This window comes from Phlebotomus papatasi, chromosome 2 (assembly GCF_024763615.1).
Source record: "Phlebotomus papatasi isolate M1 chromosome 2, Ppap_2.1, whole genome shotgun sequence".
Lineage (NCBI taxonomy): Eukaryota > Metazoa > Arthropoda > Insecta > Diptera > Psychodidae > Phlebotomus > Phlebotomus papatasi.
Window position 1 is genome coordinate 20,939,529 of NC_077223.1, and position 20,465 is coordinate 20,959,993.

Consider the following 20,465-nt stretch of genomic DNA (forward strand, 5'->3'; position numbering starts at 1 on the left):
ACCCCAAGGCCTTCATTTAACTGTTTTACACGTTCTTGCACCAGGATCAAACTCTATTTGCTGTAAATAAATTTAAATTTAATTGAAACTGTTTTTGACTTATCAATTAGCGTTTTATTTTTTCTCTTGATATTTTTAGGATTTTTTTATAACGATTTAGCCAGAAATTAAATTATTTATCATCAAATACCACAAACCTTTTACAAGAAATAAAGGAATTATTTATTACTTTACTCCTTTTTTAAAAGAAGAAAATGGGTAATTTAATGCACCCACAATATTAATGCACCCATTCCCAAAAAAAGATGCAATTTGAATTCAAATAATTACCGCGAAAATAAATAGCGATTTTCAGTCTCAATCAGTGTGTCTCCACTGAATTTCGTCAATTGCGGTAGTTGTCTCAGTCACCGCCGAGTTTTCGTTGTTGACTAAATGAAAAACAACAGCTCCGCAAAAGACAGTTTTGTGCAGTTTAATCGCGGAAAAACCTATTAATTCGATTTGGATCTGTAAAATACATTTCAATAAGGTATCATCTTTTTTCCAAAGTGTTTTAGTGCCTGTATTCGCAGGTAGTAAAATGTGAAGTGGCAAAAGCTCGGCATCCTGTGGCTCATGGTCCCCAGATTTCAGTAAATCCCACCGATTAAATCGATTTTTATACTCTCTACTTTTTATTAAAAATGTTAATTGTCAAATTGGAAAGGTTTTTTTGGGCAAAAAACAAATTAAAGAGTTGATTAATATGACCAATTAAATAACCATTTTGAATATTTAAGATTAAATTTACACGATTCTAGAGGGCAAACCTCAATTGATTTGCTCAAATTTGTATTAATTTGGAAGGTCTTGCAATTTTCAGCCCAACGGCACTAGTCTTAATCGGTATTGAAGGTATTGAATTGATAAAGTACCAGTAATTGTTTTAAAGAGTCCCGAGATTGTGCACTTTGAAATTATGCACCTAATGGGATTATGCAAACACTGTTATGCATATCGAACATTTAATACATAAGACCTACAATTGTTGTAAAGTGGTACTGTAGAGAAAAAAGGGGTGGCAAAGCGTCCTAGGCTTTGCGAAATGCTCGAACTCGTGACTTAGACGCTATACTGCAAAAGTACTTTCACATCATTTACCGTTTACCGGTTCTCAACCGATTTGAACCGATTCATAAATCTCTCAAAAGATCCCCCAACATAGTTTTAAAAGTTAGGATTGATTTTCAGATTAAAATTTTCATTACCGGTTCATTACCGATTCAAAACCGATTGGAACCAGTTTAGTTTTGTGGGAAATTCCAAGACCTTTCCAACGAGCTCAAACATGACCCCATTTGCTTGATAAATGCGCACTATAGTGTCATTTTAACCTTTGACCTTGAAAAACAGTTATTAGAAATGATTCAACGGTATTTTCGTATATGGACGAAATATTCGCCTGGATAATCTCTAAAACATATCCAAAAATGAAAATAATCGCAGGACGCGTTTTCGAGAAATCCCAAAAAAAAACATAGTTTTGGAGGGGAAGGGGAGGGATTGGGGGGAAAAATGAGGGGAATATTAACGATCCTTGGGTCGACTTATGGGGGGTCCCCCGAAGATCCCAAGTCTCTATCACTAACCGTTTGGCCTCTAGAGCTGGCGACAGCCGGACGGACAAACGGACATACGGACAAACAGCGTGACGACATTTCTCAGAAATCGTCTGAAACGTGAAGATTTGTTGACAAAAGTGATCTCCGGGGGGTGGAAAGAGGAAATTTCGTGGGGGGGGGGTGAAAAAATCGAGGGATTATACTGCTCTCTCCCTAGAGTTCGAGCAGTAACAAGGTGAAAATTCACTTTATGCCTTGCTTTCCTTTTTCGAATTGCTGTTGGAATTTCACATAAAATTTTCTTTGAAACAAACCGCAAACTATGTAGGGTAAGTGTGCCAAATTTCGGCATAGTTGCATGCAAGCGCCAAAGTCTCAAGCTTGAAATGTAATATATTTAATAGAAATTGATTTTTTTCATTCATTCTAGTTCAGGAGTGTTGCTTAGAACCTTGTTGACAGTTTGTCGTCTTTATTATTTACTCTAAAATCATTCTTAATACATTTTAAAATGAATAAAAATGTAGACATAGCTTTGGTGCCCTATTTCGGCCACCTTCAATCTCATAGTTCCTTGCCCTTCGGGAATTCTTCCAATGCTTTTTCCACGTCATCTCGTTTGTCGAAGCTACATTTTTTGTTATTCTTTTGCATTGTATAATCTTTAGAGTACGTAAAATCTAAAAGTTCATGGAAATTCGAGGAACAAAAAAGGTGGCCGAAATTGCAAGCTGGCCGGAATTTGGCACACTTACCCTACTATGAGATTTTGAAAATTTTACAGTAAAATATATTGATATGAGTCCTAAAATCCTTGCCAAATTGCTAGGAAAAAGGAAAAAGCAATGGAAATTGGCTTTTTGCTACGAAAATCTTTAAAAAAATCATTTTGGCATTTTTTTGTCAATTGTCAGAAAATTTAATATAAAAATTACAAGAAAATGGGAAAATATTTATTGGAAAATGAATTAATGAGTAATAGAACCTATCCTAAATTTTGAGACAGCTCAAAAGAATATGAGTCTTCCAGCTCAAAATTTCATCCCAATGTTTTTGTTGTAATATCGACAATTATTCACAATTAACTCAAATAACTGTATTCAACTAAATCATTAAAAGGATTTTCTTGTGAAAATGACTTAACTCTAAGGAATTAAACAATTTTCACATTAAAGACCTCTCATTTTCTCTACGTGAATTTTCGCGGCATTTCCAAAAATCCCAACTGGCACCACCGAATTCACTTCGGTTTTTATTTTAGCTCAGGCCTGCTCCAAAATGTATGCAACTTTTTTTCACGCGGTAAATTTAAAATATGTACACTTCTTCCCAGCAAAACTTCGATCTGCAATTCTGCACTTTTGAAATTTTAACGTTTCTTGTCATTCAATAGGATACTTCGTGTGGCTTCGGGATAGTCGTGCGACTTCGTGAGCATCGCGAATTTCTTTCGTGTTTTCTAACCATTTCCTTCCCCTTCGTATTTTCTATTATGGCTGATTTAATAATATTGTATTATAACATTATAATAATATTGTAAAAAAAGAGAGTATTCACGTAAAATTGTTGAATAAAAATTGAATTTTAAATAAATTGAAATACATATTTTTATGTAGTTAAAATAATGTTTAGAAACATTAAAAAGGGTATAGAAGAAATGTAGAAATCATCTAAATACTCTAAAGAAATTCTGCCGATAATTTTAAAATTTTCTATAGAAATTCTGCAGAAAATTCTGCAGAATTTTCATACAACGATCGGATCCACCTTAGAACAAAATTCTACAGAAATTCTGCTGATTTTTCGGCAGTTAGTAATTCAAATCTGACGAATTTCTGCAGATGCCGGGTGGGTTGTGAACCGTTGATGCTGAATATGCTGAATATAGACTGAAAAATTGGCGCCGAAATTTTTTGCATATAGATCACGGTGTTACCGTAACTTATTCCAAAGACCTCTCCTGTGGATATACACTTTTCTGTGTCACTGGAGTGAATTCGCGGGCTTAATTTTCGGCCCGAGAGTTCTTTGAAAGCGGAACTCCATGTACTTTTACTTCTTTCTTTAAAATTGTTTTTACAAAATCCAGTGAACTTAACCCAGAAGCCCAGTATTACAGAAAATCGTATATTTCAGGAAATATTTTTGTAATGATGTTACCAAACGCCGCAAGCACGCGGATTTATGCTAAATATTTTTGGCGCCAAATTTCAACTTTCTCAGCGCCAACGGCTCATAAGAAATGCATTTCAAATTCAAATGTCGCGTGAAAAACTGCATACCCCGTCAAATAATATCTGCAGATATCTTTAAGATTTCTGTAGAGAAAATCTACACCTCTACAGAATATCTGCAGATAATATCTGTAGATATTCTTACGAATTTTATTTGGCCTTGGGACAAAATTCGTCAGAATATTTCGGCAGATTTATGACGAATCTCTGATGAATTTCTGTAGATATTCTGTAGATTTTTTCTACATTCCAGACTTTCCAGACAAGATGTGTCAGAAGAGATGGAAAAATTTTTCACTGAAGTTTGCAAAATTCTATAGAGTTATTCTTAGTGATATCACGGTGTTTATATAAAATAAAGAATTCTGCGACGCCGTGTTACAAGTAGAGAAAAGTGAAGTGAAAACTTTAAACAGAGTGTCGACCAAAATTTCGTGTTTTTGTATCATTCGATTGGTGATTTTTAAGAAATTAGTATTTTTGCACGCAGTTTTTTTACTTATCTAAAATGTGTACTCGGTAATGCTTGTTAAGCAGAGCATACAATTTTCTTTATAACTTCTACAGTTTCTTCATAAATCAACAATATTTTTGTGAAGTAATGGAGGTTATGCAGATTTTCTAGGGAGAAATTCTGCCGAGAATCTGCAGATTTTCTCTGAATGTACTAGAATATACCGTTAAAATTCAAAAAAACCTCCGAGTAAAATCGGCAGCCCAGCAAAACTTCGATCTGCAATTCTGCACTTTTGAAATTTTAACGTTTCTTGTCATTCAATCGGATACTTCGTGTAGCTTCGGGATAGTCGTGCGACTTCGTGAGCATCGCGAATTTCTTTCGTGTTTTCTAACCATTTCCTTCCCCTTCGTATTTTCTATTATGGCTGATTTAATAATATTGTATTATAATATTATAATAATATTGTAAAAAAAGAGAGTATTCACGTAAAATTGTTGAATAAAAATTGAATTTTAAATAAATTGAAATACATATTTTTATGTAGTTAAAATAATGTTTAGAAACATTAGAAAGGGTAGAAGAAATGTAGAAATCATCTAAATACTCTAAAGAAATTCTGCCGATAATTTTAAAATTTTCTTTCTGCAGAAAATTCTGCAGAATTTTCATACAACGATCGGATCCACCTTAGAACAAAATTCTGCAGAAATTCTGCTGATTTTTCGGCAGTTAGTAATTCAAATCTGACGAATTTCTGCAGAATTCTGCAGAATTTGCCGGGTGGGAGGTAGAGCAATGATTTGACGGGACATTTAGGGGCATTTCAAAAATGATTTTAAAGCTCGCAATCGCAATGGTAGGCAATTTATAATGAAAGCCATGCAGTCCTTTTATTCCCCTTGTCATTAAAAATGGAACTCCTTGCAAAAAAAATCTTATTGATTTTTCTCTTGTTTTCCAAGAATCAGCAGACTAGGATTTTGCCTAAATTTCGGGAATAAAACTCTCAAGATATTCTTTGTTTTTATTTTAAAAGGAATCTTTTATAATAAGAGATTTTACTTTTGGCGTTATCCAAGGCTGTTGCTGATCCTCTCGGCATTGATGGAATACACTGAATGGGAGGGAATGATGTTTCGATCCTGGAAGGCTAAGTAGAGATCCTGCACAGTGATCCTGTGCTTCTTGGGTGGACAGATCTCACCACAGTCTGTCAGGAAAACTGTATCATCTGCAGGATTTCTGGTCAGATTCACCAGAGCCACTTCCCTGTCAATGTCCACGGGTCTATCGTCAATCTTTTGCCGCGTAACTGTATTCCGGACAAAGGGATCCTTAACCGGATGCCCGACATCGTAGAAGAAAGCCCCTTCGGAGCATTTGAACATTTTCTTCTTCATGAACATCATGGAGAGAATGTTCTTCAGAAGAGTCTGCACAGCTCCACAAAGCATCTCAGCAGCAGCATCCTCCACATTCACCAGACCAATTTCCCAAGCTCCAACCAACAGGCGCCCCATTATCAGTGCACTGTCCGGAAGGAAGAGTTCCTGTGCCACAAACCTTTGTTGGTGATTTGTGTTGTGATGATTGTCCTGGGTGGCTTCAGCTGGAAGGTAGTCCATAACACCCGGAGGCTCAAAAGTAGCTCTCTCAGATGCCCGGAAGCTCCTCTTGCGCTTCTTCTTGATGCTGTTGACAGGCACTGGAGGCACCTGAATTGTCCTAAGTGGAACTGATTGGGTGTATCCGCAAGTTTTGCTAATCATGGCCAGGACAAATTCATTCTGCAGATGCATCTGTTCGATTGTGAGGAGTTTGCGAGCTTCTTGGTTGAAGGCTTCCTGCGTGAGGAGATTCCGGAACCACATACTGAGGTAACTTAGATATTTTGCCCATTTCTCCCCAAGAGCTTCTGCCAGGGCATTTTTAGCCTTCACTACACGGTCTTCTTCCATGATTTAGTCGTGATAAAGAGAGATTTTGCACACTTCTTGCACTCAAAAACAAACACAAAGAGTGAGGTTAAGACAATTTGTACATAAAAAAAAATTTCCGAAACTACCTTCCCGGCTGAACAGAACTAACTGCTTTCATACATCTACTGTTAGAGCATTGGTAGTAAAAAAGTAATTCATGAACAAATATTGACAAAAAATTGAAAATTAGGTTTAATTTTTCATTTTTTATTCCTTTATGCCTCTATAAAGAAAAATAAATTATTTTGGAATACTTTCAGTGCAAAAAAATACATTTTTTTTTTTATTTTCATAAGGATAAAGTAGAATTTCAGAAAGAAACATCATTATGACCAAAAATAATGAATTTCTATGTTAAGAAGGCTTTTCAAAGGTACACACTTTATCTAGAAGGCTGCTTAGAAGTTTTGTGGGCTCCTCCATCGAGCATAATGTCCATAAAAAAATCCAGAAAATCCGTAGGGAGTAGGGAGCTCTAACAAAAGGCAAAAATATCGATGACTTCTCAAATTACATGTGGCGTGGCGTATTATCTCAGTGTGGTGATAAGTTTGACTTTAGTAGTTTTTGGACATTGTATTTTTTGTGTTTTTTTAATGTAAAAAACACCCACTTTTCCAAACAGCCATTGGTTCGGAAGTTGTCTTTCTTCCTCTCTCAATTCTGTCTGGCCAATTCCCAAAGCAAAATGTAACAATTATATTGAACAATAAGAAACAGCGTGCAAAGGGACATTTCCATCGTTTAGTCCTGGAGGCTGGAACAAACGCTAAGACAGCGATGGACGCATGGGTAGGGGGTAAAAAGACGAAATAAGATTAAAAATAAATTGAATTGACTACTTTTCGTGAGAGCCATTTGAAGCATTTGAAGTCCATGGATTCGTACTGCCTGTGTAATTTTCTTTTTAGACAAAAATTAACATCGTCACCCTGAAGTCGAACGACAATCAATTTTTTATTAGTTGCTGATTTCGGTCCAAAGACCGACATATCTCTTGGAGTAATATAATTCAAATTCGACTTTCAATAGTATGTAGTGGATCCACGGATAGTATGGTCTGGATACTACTTTTTTCAGAGCAATTTTTACAAATAAAAGCGGAAGATAAATCAATGAAAAACACAGAATTTTACTTTACTCCAGAAATCATAGGACTAAAGATTTGCTTAATGATTTTTCACAAATGTTGTACGGAAATTTACTTATTTTTGTGCAAAATTTTGGGAAAATTATTAAAATTATCGAAATTCGCAGCGTTCGGTATTTTGCTTTTAACAACAGCACAAAAATATCATTTTCTTCTCTATAATCATCTTGCAGAATTCTCAAACTACGGCATATAAAACCACATTTCGGAAATAACGATTGTAAATCTTCTTAAACAATTGTAGTGACCCTAACTGCTTATACAGCCAGTGAAGAAGCATTTCCGCCGTTTGGCTTCGGAGGCTGGTCACCAACGCTGAGGCGGCGGCGGTTATGCGAACTTGAATAAATTATTATTATTATTATTATTATTATATGCAAAAGTGGCGCACCATTAAGAGCTTTCATTAGCTCTTTAAGCGATACCTGCAAAGAAAGTAGAGTATTCCATTAGAATATCATACAAAACTTTACATTTCATAAAGAATACATTAAGTCTGCAAGCAGAACTAGTAGATAGATACCTTGATAGCTAACTTAAAAAATTTATTTGCTTAAGAAATATTTTCTTATTAAGAAGGTTCATAGATTTACATTACATTAATTGACATATTTTTAATTTTATTCAATTATTCGGTTTTTTTTTGCTATTTTAGTCACTCATTCTCTAAATTTTGCTGTACTTTTTTGAGAATTTTTTACATTTTCAATACCTCCTTTATAATTAAGAGTTGTGGTGAATGCCCAAAATAACTTCAGTGAGTGAGAAAAAGAGGTGTTTGTTGGTGCCCCAGAAAGTGTTTATTAGTACCCCGGTCTATAATATTGCAAAAACACATCAGAACTAATACAAACCATGACAAATTTGAGCATATTTGGCTCATTTGATAATCGTAATCAAACCTGAAAGGGACAGATAATCCTAACCGGCTTATGTAGGTGAGATTCTTAACGTGAGCTAACTCGGAGTGCATGCAAATTCGATTTAGAGCTGAAATTGTGAGTCGCCATTCAGTTATCTTGAATAAAATTCGTGAAATTATACAAATTTTGTATTTAAACCAAAATATCAAGGATTTGGATGAACTGACAGAAAAGTGTTATATGGGTGAAATGTAGACCAGAATGTTCTCTATAATTTTTCCATAGAACATGATCTCATCGATTACTCAGAAGCCAAGATAAGCGAGGTTTTTTGTTTCTTAACTCGTTTTTTCATCCAGAGTGCCCCAAGTAGTCATTTGTTGAACTTCAACTATATCAAAGAATTGTTGTATTCTGTGGGACTTTCCATTTAAAACCCTATTTTAAGTGTCTCGGTGGAGTAGAGGCAGTCAAATTGGCATCTGAGTGATTTCAAAGCGTTATTATGGGAAAAATCAATTTTTTCACACTTAAACGGCAAAATCGGAGTGATAGCGTAGTCTGAGCGGAAAATGATGTATGGACGAAATGTAGAGACAAATGTGCTCTACAATTATGTTGAAGTAATCATCAAAATCGGTTCAGCGACAGTCGAGATAATTGAGGTTATGTGATATTGAAATTGGTTTTTCGACTGTGGCGCCCCTGGTGTTGGTCACACGAAGTTCAAATATTCTAGAAAGCTGTAGCATTTGGTGAGATCTTTCGTTTAAGCCCTTATTCATCAAAATCGGTCACATAGAACCGGAGATATGATTTTTTGAATTTCGTGAACTTTGACCCCTCATATCTCCGGTTCTATTGAAACCACAGCGCACATACGCACCATTTTGGAAACGTCCTAGACTGGACTACAACATACTAAAATTTCATTAACTTGCACAATGCCGTTTTTGAGAAAAGTGACTTTGAATTTCGATGAATTTTGACGCTATCACAGCGCCACCTGTGGTGACTTTTTGAACTTCCATCTGAAAGTGCTCATCGAGACGAAACCAAAAAGATAAAATTTAGGTCGCTATGTTAATTAGAACCGGAGATAGAGGCCGGTCAATGTTCGAACTTTGACCCCTTATAGCTCGGGTCAGGGGTTATGGATCGACTTAAGGTTTTTTTTGTTTGATAGGTATAATCAACGGCTACAACATACTAAAATTTCAGCCCGATTGCATAAGGAATTTTTGAGTTATTTAACTTTTAAGATTTAAAAATTTTCTTTTTAATAATAGCGCCCCTAGCGGTGGATTTATGAACTTGCGATGTTAGAAGGGGAAGTGGCATTTCACGAGAGCTTTCCAAAAAGCCCTCATTTTTTAAATTCTGACAATTAGAACCGGAGTTATGGCCATTTTAAGAAAATTTTTTTGGACCCTTATAGCTCGGGTCAGGGGGGTCGGGGGACCTTAAGTTTGGTATTGATGGAAAGCTCTAAGGCCCAGCTATAACATACTAAAATTTGAGCCCGCTCGATGCCATAGGGGCGGAGCTATTGAGAAAACAAAAAAAGGGGGGTCTTCAAAATGGCGGAAGGAGGGGTGGGGGGTGGGGGGTCAATGCACCATGTTGCAATTTTCATACGATATTTAACCTTTGCCGAAAACCGCAAGTCGATATCTTTTTTAGTTTAGGAGCTATTAAGCCCCAAAGAGCGGCCGGACGGCCGGCCGGCCGGCCGGGAACGTAACTTAGCCCCCCATATATTCGTGATCAGGAAGTGGCGAAACACATTTTGGCCAAGTTTGAGCGCGATCGGAGGACATGAAATTTTGTTAGGATTATAGTAGGTGAGATTGTTAAGAATCTCACCTAATATGATTTTAAAAAAACTTTTTTCAAATGTAACTGCTGCCCGAATTAAAAAATAGTCCGATCTTAAGAGCCGAATTAGCGAGAGTTCTACTGTACTACTTTTTAAAAAAATTAGTTCTTCTGGTCAGCCGGGTTATTTCGGAAAATTTAATCGATTAATCGATGATTTTTGATGTTATGACGTCGTAGATGGCGCAACCGTCGCAGTTTAAAATCAGTTGAATAATTTTCATTGTTTGTGGAATTTAGTGGCTTTTCTTGTGTTTTTCTTTGGAAATTCAATCGTTAAAATGGAAAATCAGTCTCCCTTGAGACGATCAGAAATTGGGGTATACAAAACTCCCGTCCGTCCAGTGATTGTGAGTATTTTTCACAGAATTAACCTAACTCTTTGCAAATGACGCCAAAATTTTCTTTGATTTTCACCAAATTTTTCCTCCACAGAATGACGACGAAAGGGAGAGAGCTACTGCGAGAAAGAGCTTCCTGGACAGCACTTGTGCTTCCAGCACCACAGGGCAATGTGAAGATCTGCAGATTGGTCTGAAGCTCTTTCAAGAGAATGTAAGTCACAGTTTAGTGGGTTTCCGGAAGAAAACTAAAAACAAAATTGTCTGTTTGTAGAAATTCACAAAGGAGAATGCCTGGAACATTCCTCTTATTGATAGCTTCAGTGACCTGATACGGAAGCACCATCAGGCCGTGGGAAATTTTCAGATGGCAGGATATGGACTGGAGGCCTCTACAAAGCTCTATGGGATTCGTGTAGATTCGATTCACGAGAAGACGATGCGTCTCAACAGTGGCTTGGGGACCAAGAAAACGTCTCGAAATGACAATGATGATACAGTGGCTGAGGATCAGGACACTGGCAATGCACAAACTGCCACTGCAGCCAGACCAAAACGCAAAAAGCGCCCCAAGAGCACTGTCACGAAGAATGTTGAGACAATCAATGGGAAATTGGAAACTGTTCCCCTGCCAGAGCCCATCATGGCTGAATTGAGGTCCATCCTGGGCAATATTGCAAATCCTAAAAATCTACTCTCCAAGAAACTGTCAGATCGCAATGGGATCTTCAATCTGGACTCCAATGCACCTCTTAATTATCCGGAAGCGAAGAAAGTGGACGTTTATGCGGAGCACGATTGGTCAAAGTACAAAAAATTCACGGTTTCTTTTGAGAAAATTGAACCAGGAGATCGCCTGAGACCAATGCATTCCCACTATGAGATCAAGGATACCCCAGCTGAGGAAGAAGAGTAAGTACACAATTTATCTATTTAGGCGCCCCTAGCGTTAGCCTTGCGAACTTTTTAATGTTCGAGAAAGTTGTAATAATTCTGGGAAACTAGAGTTGGTAAATTTCAAGAAATTTCATGAATTTCCGCCTAAACTAGGTGGCGACTGCTGTGAAATTTCTGAAATTTTACCATCTCTGTGGGAAACTCATCATTTCCGTTCTAGATCGTTAAATTCTTTTAAATAGAACCGGGAAATGCTAGAACTTGTAACTTGATTGCTATAGGGTAAATGTCCTAATTCAAAACCATTTCCAGACGCTTTAACTTTGGCAGAAGATTCAACGCATTAAGTTCATATTTTTTTTTGAAGAGAATTACATAAATTTGCTCCTTGACTCTTCTAGAATGTTACTGTTTAGTGAAAATTCTTTAGATATAATTTGAAAACTTATTAAATACAAGAAAAATACGAAATAAACAAATTATTCCAAATGGAGACAAGGGAAAGTTTCTAATTGGAGACAAACAGTGTAAGTGAAACCGCGACGAAAGGCTTCCAAAACCTTGTTGAGTTGCTCCTGAGTGCAGGATTTGTTCTTATTTCTGGTCTTTTCTCCTTTCCCATCTAAAACAATAAGAAAATCTCTCCAAAAAATCATATTTTCGGGGTTTCCTATTGAAGCATTTGCAGACACTTAAAAAAACCCTTTTTGTTCACGAAATAGGTGATTATTTCATTTGAAAACTTCACGTGCCTATAGCAATAAAGATTATAACTTAATTTAACTAAAATTAAACAGAAATAGGACATAAATTGTCGGTTGCGTCTACCTCTGACGTATCTGCATTTGTTTTGTATCTGCATTCGGTGCAAGATACAATACAGACGTCCCCTCTTGCGTGAAATGCTGACACAAAAGAAATGCAGATACGACAGAGGTAGACGCAACCGACGAAATGTTAAACAAAACGAATAAACAAAAGTCACCTCATTGTGTTTTTCATAGGAAAGTATGGTCGATCGATGAAAAATTCGATGGTGAAAAGGTACACTTTTAATTTGTCTGAGAAATTAACAAATTAAAATTTGTGAATATGAATGGATTTTCGCTTTATTTGGAGCAAAATTAACTAAATAATGAAACTGTGGTATAGAAAATATATAAATATAGTAATTTAGTACTGTATATATCGTGAAAACAATGACGTTTCCATTTGGAGTAGCGTAAAATTTCCATTTAGAATATTATTAGAATATTTATTTTAGAATATTAGAATATTTATTTGGTTAATGCCCCGGTTGAATTAACATTTAGAGCACACATTTAGAGCAGGTTTTGAATTAGCTTAATTTACCCTACCTCAAAAGTACTTTCCACATCATTTACCATTAAGCGGTTTAAAATTGATTTTAACAGATTCAAAAATCATTCAAGCTTTCACAATTTTTGGATAAAAATGGTTTATAGGTTCATTATTGGTCTCCGGGTTCAATATAGTGATCAATTATATGCTGCAGCATAATATTTCATAAATATTGTTATAGCATAAAAAGAACATAAATTTTCTGCGGTATAATGTTAATTTTTTTAATTTTTTTTGTGTATGTAATTTCTAGATAACGATACTTTTAGCATCCTAAGATCTTCAGAGATCCTTACTCTTTTTTTCAGAAGAATTTTTATGGGAGTCGTGTCGTTACAAACAATCCTTTTCATGAATTTGAAGGATATTCAGCGATTTAAATGGAAAAATTAGAAAATCACAGGGGAAAAAGAAATAGGGATATAGTTTTTTTCTAGGAAAATCTTCCTTGAGTCCCCCTCCACAGAATGTCCTTTGACATTAACACCATACTAACATCCTACGATGTACTGTTATTTGGATAAAATATGTTTAATTAAATATTTCTTCCTATATCTTGAAAGATTTTTAGTGGTGAAGGCGAGAGAACTGGATTTCTTGAGTTGTCCACATGTTCAAAAGTAATTCAAATGCATAATTTCTGGGGATAATGGAAAGTTTTATGATCCTATGATGTTCAGGAGAATATTTGTGTAAACGATGCAAGTCCTCCTATGCATCCTTTTAATGGATTTAAGGATATTTAGGGATTTATGAGGAAAATCTGAAATACTTCAGGGAAATTGAGGAGATAGGGATATGGTTTGTTCCAGGAAAATTTTCCTTGGGCCCTCCTCTACACATCCTTGAGTCATCCTTTGACGCCAACATCCCAGGATGTACCATTTTTGAGAGAAAAACAAATTTCATAAAATATTTATAACCAATTTCTTAAAGATTTTCATTTTAATCTAGCTCAGAAACTAGACGTGATAGGCCATAACTTTCTTCGGACTTATCACTCAGGAGACACCAAGGAATCCGAAAATACCGATCATTTGAAATCACACGGAAAAAGTTTTCATTTTGTTGCACAGTGTTCTTATTTGATGTTCCTTACACTAAGAGAAATCCGAAAAAGTTAAAATAACATTCCTGAAATGTTTATTTTACCCTGCATTATTGTTCCGAAATCGATGTAAATATTATGCTTTTTAGGTGTATTAGGGGTTAAAGTTACTCTTTTCAATGTTAATTTTACCCTTAAAAGGTGTAAAATTAACATTAAAAAATGTTGATATATTTTTACACCTAAAAAGTGTTAAATTTATAAGGAAATAAAGTTAATTGCACCCCCGTTTTTTCTCAGTGTATGAACTTTCGCCACCGAAATCCATCTCGACTGAAGTATAGACCTTAACTGTAAGACGAAATCACTTACACGAATTTGTTCCCGACAATGGAAACAAAAAGATTCCCCATATGAGTAACAATTTGGTTCCAAAAATTACCTCGTCCACGGAGACCGACAATTTTTGGAACAAATATGTTACAGATGTAGGAATAATATTGTTATAAAAAAATGTACCAATTTATTCCTGACAGTGGCAACAAAACAGCCGAGTGCAATTCTGTTCCAAATTTCTGGAACAAATTTGTATAAAACGAAATCAACTCAAATTTGTAGACATTCCACCGTATCAAAACGGTTCCAAAAGAAAACTAACAAAACTGTAATTTTTTTGGAACAAAACTGTAAAGAAAACTTTTTGGAACAAACAAATATCTTCTCTAGGTACAAATCGATTCCAAAAAAAATTGTTCCAAGGAAAACTTGGAACAATATTTGGAATATTGTTCCGATTGTTCCAAATATTGTTCCAATAATAATTTGGAATATTTTGGTCAGTGTCCAAAAGTTTTTACCGTGTAGAGGAAAATGGTCTGAGGCAATGTTGAAGGCCAAGAAATTCTCTATAAGAATGCCCTGTCTACATAATCTTTCGGGTTCTATGGGATAAGGCTGGTTTAAAAATTGGTCTTTTTTTTTTGCAGGGAAGCTGCTTGGGATGCACAGCAACTAAATGCATCCAATAATTCCCAGATTGCTTTAGCCTTTGACATGGACGCTGAAGTTGAGCCCCTGCCGCCCACTCAGGACGACTTCCAGGATGCTGAGCCGATGGAACAGGATTTCCCGGACATTGGTGAGATGACGGAGGACGATAGAGCAGCGATATTGGCTTGCGAGGGTGGACGTCCACGGTCCATTCATATCCGTGACCTGAGGCCCACTGATGCCAATCACAGTCACTTGGAGTACTCGTACAGGCCCATGGAGATGATCAATCAGTACTGGGCTGGTCCGTCGCACTGGAAGTTCAAGCGTCCGTCGAGGAGTCTTGGTGTCTCGGAAGGACGTCAGACGGGAGTTGGAGTGGTGGGGCAGAAGAGGGTGCGGAGGGTGAAGCCGACTCTGGCGAAAATGGAGGATTTCGTGGAGACGGATGTGGGTATTTTTCTGCGGTTGGGTGATGCAAAGCTGAGGCAAAAGAATATCCGGAAGAAGTGGGAGCAGAAGGAGAAACTCAAGTTGCCGACGGATTTTAAATTTGATCGTGCTATGTGCAACACCTACAAATTTGCTCCGGGAACGATGGTCCGGGAGGCAAATAGCGATGCTGTTCAGGGTATTTTGCCCATTGGGGATGACTACAACTATGACAATCCAGTGGATAGGAGTTACTGCAGTAATGTCATGACGCAGGATGATACGGATACGGAGACGGGAACTGAGGCTGGTGGGGCATTGGGAGATGCACCTGGGGTGGAGGAAGATGTTCCGGGGACGGAGGAGAATGCAGCAAATGCTACAGTGGGGCATTTTGATATGGAATATGAAGGGGCTCCGGAGAAGGTGGAGAAGATTGTGTTGCCGTATGCAAAGAGAGCAAAAATTGTGGATATGAAGCAATTGAAGAAGGCAGCTTGGCATTTGGTTTGCGTAGGGCTGAAGAGTACAGAAACCATCAGTTTTCACAAACTCTACAATGCCCTGCCTCATCATTTGAGTCCGACTATGAAGGAAAATCTAAGTGTACCTCTGGCCTTCTATTCTATCCTCCATTTGGCCAATGAGCACGGTCTGAAGTTGATTCAACGGGAGAATCTCAAGGATCTTGGTGTCAGGTTCCAAGGAGATTTCGCCCCAGGTACTCAACCTTTCTCTCAAACCCAGAAAGATCCCACCATTTAATTGCGAGTTTTTCTTCCAAACCCTTTTTTTTAAATCACAAATTAATAAATCTAATAAATTAATAAAATTTTTCCGGAGACGCCTAACCTCAAAAAGTAGTTGTCCGTTAAATTTGATTTCAGCTAGTCCAGCTACCCGGCTGACCAGGTGTTAACAGTTGGCAAACAGGTGGCTAACAACTCTGTTAACTCTTTCGTCTCCTTTGGGACTCTGGGTACCCACGGAAACAATAATTTTTTTTAGACTATCTAGAATCGATAAGAATCCGATTCTTCTGGATAAGTACAAACTATAAGGATGTCCAAATCTAGAATATTTTTTGCAGGATCCCAATTAACTCCTGAGCTAAGATATTTTTGGTCAAAACTCGTGAATTTTCAATTTTCTGCTTCCTTGGAGATATTGTGACTTTTTTGATATTTCTAGACCAGAATAAGGAAAAACCTCTCGGGATCAATAAGTATGATAACTGATAACTAACAATTAAGGTAAAGGACCCTATATCGACCACTTAAGGTGATGTTTTGTGAAAAATTTATGAAAAATCAGTTACAATTTGTCTTTTTTGATAGGGTTTTTATTTAAAACTATAGAATAGATCTTTATCTATCTTATGGTGAACTTCATTTAGACATAATATAATTTTAAATTACAAAAAATTAAACTGTTTCAAAAATGCGATGTGTTCCTCTACTCGACTACTCTGATATCAGAGTGCCTTTACTCGACCGCCTGGGGTTCCTCTACTCGACCACCCATTTTTTCTAAGAAATTAAATAAACCACAAAACTATAAAGTCATGCATTTAACTTTGGTTTTCTAACACTTCATGAATAACGCTTAAAATTAAGTCAATCATTAATATAAAATAGGAAAACTCAGTTTTATGAATTTATTCAAAAGTAGTAAAACATTTAACTGAAAAAGCTCCACTTCCTATGATTCGTCAACAGGTCGAATTGAGGAACATTATATTTGAAATGCACTTTCAATTTTAAGACCTTAAATTTAATGTTTAACTTAATCGTGGAACTAAAATTTTTGCACAGAATAAAGATAAAGTCCTCAACTTGCGATTAGACTCAAAATTTGAATTCTCAAGTAATCTGTAAGGATAATAATTGAAATAATTCCTTAACTCTTTCGTCTCTTTTGGGACTGTAGTACCCAAAGAAGCATATGCATCTTCTATCAAAAACAATGTTTTTTAATTATTCAGAACTGATAAAAATTCGATTCTTGTGGATGATTACAAACTATAAGGATGTCCAAATGTAAGATATTTTTTGTAGGACTTCAATTAATTCCTGAGCTTAGATTATTTTGATTAAAAATTGTGAAATTGGCTTGCAGCATATGCTGCGGTCCGGAAAGAGGTAAGAAAACAATTAAGAATGCCATAAATTGATGAATAATTGCGAATTTTTATTTAAGAAATACTTTTAACGCTTCGTAAAAGTGCTTTTTTCAGTGTTCTATGGTCAATTTATATGATATTTCACTGATTTGTATTAATTATGAAATAACTGACCCTATGATGTTAAACTATTTGCCAAATATTATTGCAAATGTAAATAATTTGAATAAATATTTCGCCTGGTCGACCTGAGGAACCTAGGGTGGTCGAACAGAGAGGCGGTCGAGTAGAGGATACTTTACCTTACAGATTACATAAATTCGAAAAGCAATTTTTTCTTAAATTTTCAAAAAACTTGTTCAAACTTTATGGGTACTCTCATCCCCAAAAATCTAGAGGTCAAATGTAAGGTTATCCCGCCAATGCCCGCCATTTGCTTTTTGACACCAACCTTGTAAGAAAATTCCAAGCGGAAGCGAAATTTTTGCCAATATGGCCGATAATTTTGACATTTGGCAGCGAGGGAGATTGCTTTCAGGGAAGTTTTTCCTATTCTTCCAGATTTTGGTGAATTCTGATTGTCCAGGAAGTGCCTTTTATGCTTTTGAGAAAGCTTAATGTGTCTACAATAACATCGTGTTGAGAGAAATGTGTTTTAAAGTGTTATTGTGTGAAATATTTTGAGAAATCTGTTGGCGAGCAGGAATTTGGTGTTTTCTTGACCACTTCCTGGACATCTAACAAGATACTGGGCAATAATTCTTCTTGTTTTAGTGATCAACATTGAAAAGGAGTCATTTGACACGCAAAAATAATTCACAAAATTGATATTATTGGCTTTTGGAAAATTGAAGTTTGTCTCCTTTGCGTTCTTTTGAGGACGAGAGGACCCATGAGTTTTCCAATTTCCCAGAGGAGGAAAAAAATTCTTTCTCTGTAAAAGTATCATATTTATCAACCCTTAAGGTGGCGAAAAGTACTTACGATACCCTACTTTCCACTGGCCCAAAACTGTTACCCAGCGCTGTTAACATTCTGGTACTGGTACCCAGAGCTGTTGGTTGTTAACTTTGGTCAGCTGGGTACTCGATGAATTTAATCGATTGCTTCCGGAAAGGGAAAGCGCACCGAATTAAATTTTTGAGAAAAACACAAAAATAGACAAAAAAAAATAGAAAAAAACCCAATAAGGAAAATTTTTTGTAATTTTCCGATTTATTAAAATCATTTTCCGGATGTGGGAATTCATTTACTGTGGGCGACTTCCACGACCGAATCCTCCGCGCTGAAAAGAAATGGAGGGTAATTGTTAGTCACAGAAATCGCTAAAATGAACCAATTCAGCTGAACTTACGAATTCGACATCTCCAGCACCAGGTCCAACATCTCCCTTCTTGTCAGGACCACCTCCTGGAGGAGCACGACGATAAGCAGAGCGATCCTCTTGAGGTTTGGATCCTTCTGATCGTGGAGCAGTTGTTGGGCGAGGACGTGCAGTTTCTGTCCTGACGTTGCGCTTCAGCGTTGATGGGACAATCTCTGGAGGCAAATGGAGATACGTCCGGAGGTATTCAATGCCCTTGTTTGTGAGATACCTTTAGGAGAAGATTAAAGTTATACAATTTCCTGACCATAATGAAGGCAGGACACGAATGTCCCTTCCGGAAGTTTCCCTGGGAAACTGAGATTTTTTCTCTGAGTTGAAAATCATTTTTCCACTGACGCTTCCGGAAGGGACATTTGTGTCCTGCCTTCATATTATCTTCACGTCAGTTTAACCACTTCGTTAATTTCCTGACCAATCGGAATGAAGTATACTCACCAGTAGAAGTGTCTCCAGGCAAACTGTTCCTTGACAAAGCCACGAGACTCCAGGGACTGCATGGTCTTAATGACATGGAGATTGGGAATATTCTCCAGTTCGGGATGTTTTGGTGCATTGAAGTCCTTCTTTGCCACCATAACACCCTCCTTAAACAAGTACTCATAGATAGTCACACGATGCTGCTTGGGCATAAACATTTTGTGGCCTGGAAAGAGAGATAATCATCATTATTTATCCGGATAACCTCCCTTTTCGCCCAGTGTTTTGACATTGCATTCCTGGAGTGGGAATTCATGCATTTTTAGCTATATTCTGGGCATATTTTTCAACAAATTTCACATGAATCCGCTGCAGGATATCCCCAGGGATATTGATGACCAAAATTTCATAAGAAAACCCCAACAAAACACTCACTTTTTGTGAAAAACTCCAACACAAATCCACGTTTCTTCACAGACCGAATGCAAAAGAGCGAGTATGGCGACCGGAAGACACTAGCAACAGTCAAACGAAGAAGAAGAAGATGAGACAGCGTTTTTTGAAATTGAAAATCAGTGTAACAGAAGTAGGCGTTTTTTTTCTAGAAAATTTTATTGTTTCTGTGAGAAAAGTACATTTTCCGGCATTTTCAGCCGCAATTCTCAGTGGTTTTTTGTGTGTGAAAAGTGTCTAGTGACTACAGCCAGTAGTATGCATCATTATCTACATCACTGGTGGTGACTAATCTACTCTGGAGATCATCAGAATCATCTTCTTCAGCTGAATTGCTCTCATCGCGGGACTCTGCACTACTTGGCTTGTACTGGTAAGCTCCTGAGGGTTTTTCCTCACCACTTTCCTCCTCTGACGATGAATCCTCCTCGGATTCATCATAGTCAGCTTCCTGTTTGAGATTCTGCTTCTTCTCATCATCGTATTCTGCAGAATCATCCTCTTCTTCGTCACTTTCCTCATCCTCATAGTCCACAGAATTCTTTGTCTTTTCCTGTTCCTGAGGCTTGACCTTTGTGGCTGGAACGGAAATTTCTCCATCGTAGATCTTTATCTGAATTGCTTGTTTGTCTGCTGGAGTTCCTTCGTGGTGGTATATCTTGGTTTCGTAACCAAAAGATCCAAGATTTCTCCTTGATTGTTTGATGGAGGAGAGTTTTGGGGAGAATGTGGGTGCTAGAGATCGTGTAGGTTGGGGTTTTTGCTGACCTGATGGACTGTAGAATCCGTAATTCACTCTTGTATTGAGGACAGATTGGGGCGTCGCTTCGGTAACTGGTAGAGGATTT

The 20,465-nt window shown here is 36.9% G+C and overlaps 3 protein-coding genes across 3 annotated transcripts; 1 reads left to right on the top strand and 2 right to left on the bottom strand.

The window, feature by feature from the left end:
* Window positions 1–5,306: 5,306 nt before the first annotated feature.
* On the bottom strand, window positions 5,307–6,355 carry LOC129803056 (transcriptional adapter 1-like). The gene has a single exon (XM_055849385.1). It carries the CDS (start codon window positions 6,254–6,256, stop codon window positions 5,369–5,371), a length of 888 nt encoding a protein of 295 aa, XP_055705360.1. The 5' UTR covers window positions 6,257–6,355; the 3' UTR covers window positions 5,307–5,368.
* A 3,961-nt stretch (window positions 6,356–10,316) lies between these two features.
* On the top strand, window positions 10,317–16,098 carry LOC129803007 (condensin complex subunit 2). Its single transcript, XM_055849291.1, has 4 exons — window positions 10,317–10,518; window positions 10,604–10,723; window positions 10,784–11,421; window positions 14,803–16,098. Exons 1-4 carry the CDS (start codon window positions 10,450–10,452, stop codon window positions 16,001–16,003), a joined length of 2,028 nt encoding a protein of 675 aa, XP_055705266.1. The 5' UTR covers window positions 10,317–10,449; the 3' UTR covers window positions 16,004–16,098.
* A 2,449-nt stretch (window positions 16,099–18,547) lies between these two features.
* Window positions 18,548–19,682, bottom strand: LOC129803067 (40S ribosomal protein S10b). The gene is made up of 4 exons (XM_055849404.1): window positions 19,600–19,682; window positions 19,183–19,390; window positions 18,715–18,955; window positions 18,548–18,645 (listed from the first exon to the last, which is right to left on the bottom strand). The coding sequence occupies exons 2-4, from the start codon at window positions 19,380–19,382 to the stop codon at window positions 18,610–18,612; spliced, it is 477 nt and encodes a 158-aa protein (XP_055705379.1). The 5' UTR covers window positions 19,383–19,390; window positions 19,600–19,682; the 3' UTR covers window positions 18,548–18,609.
* Window positions 19,683–20,465: the final 783 nt, after the last annotated feature.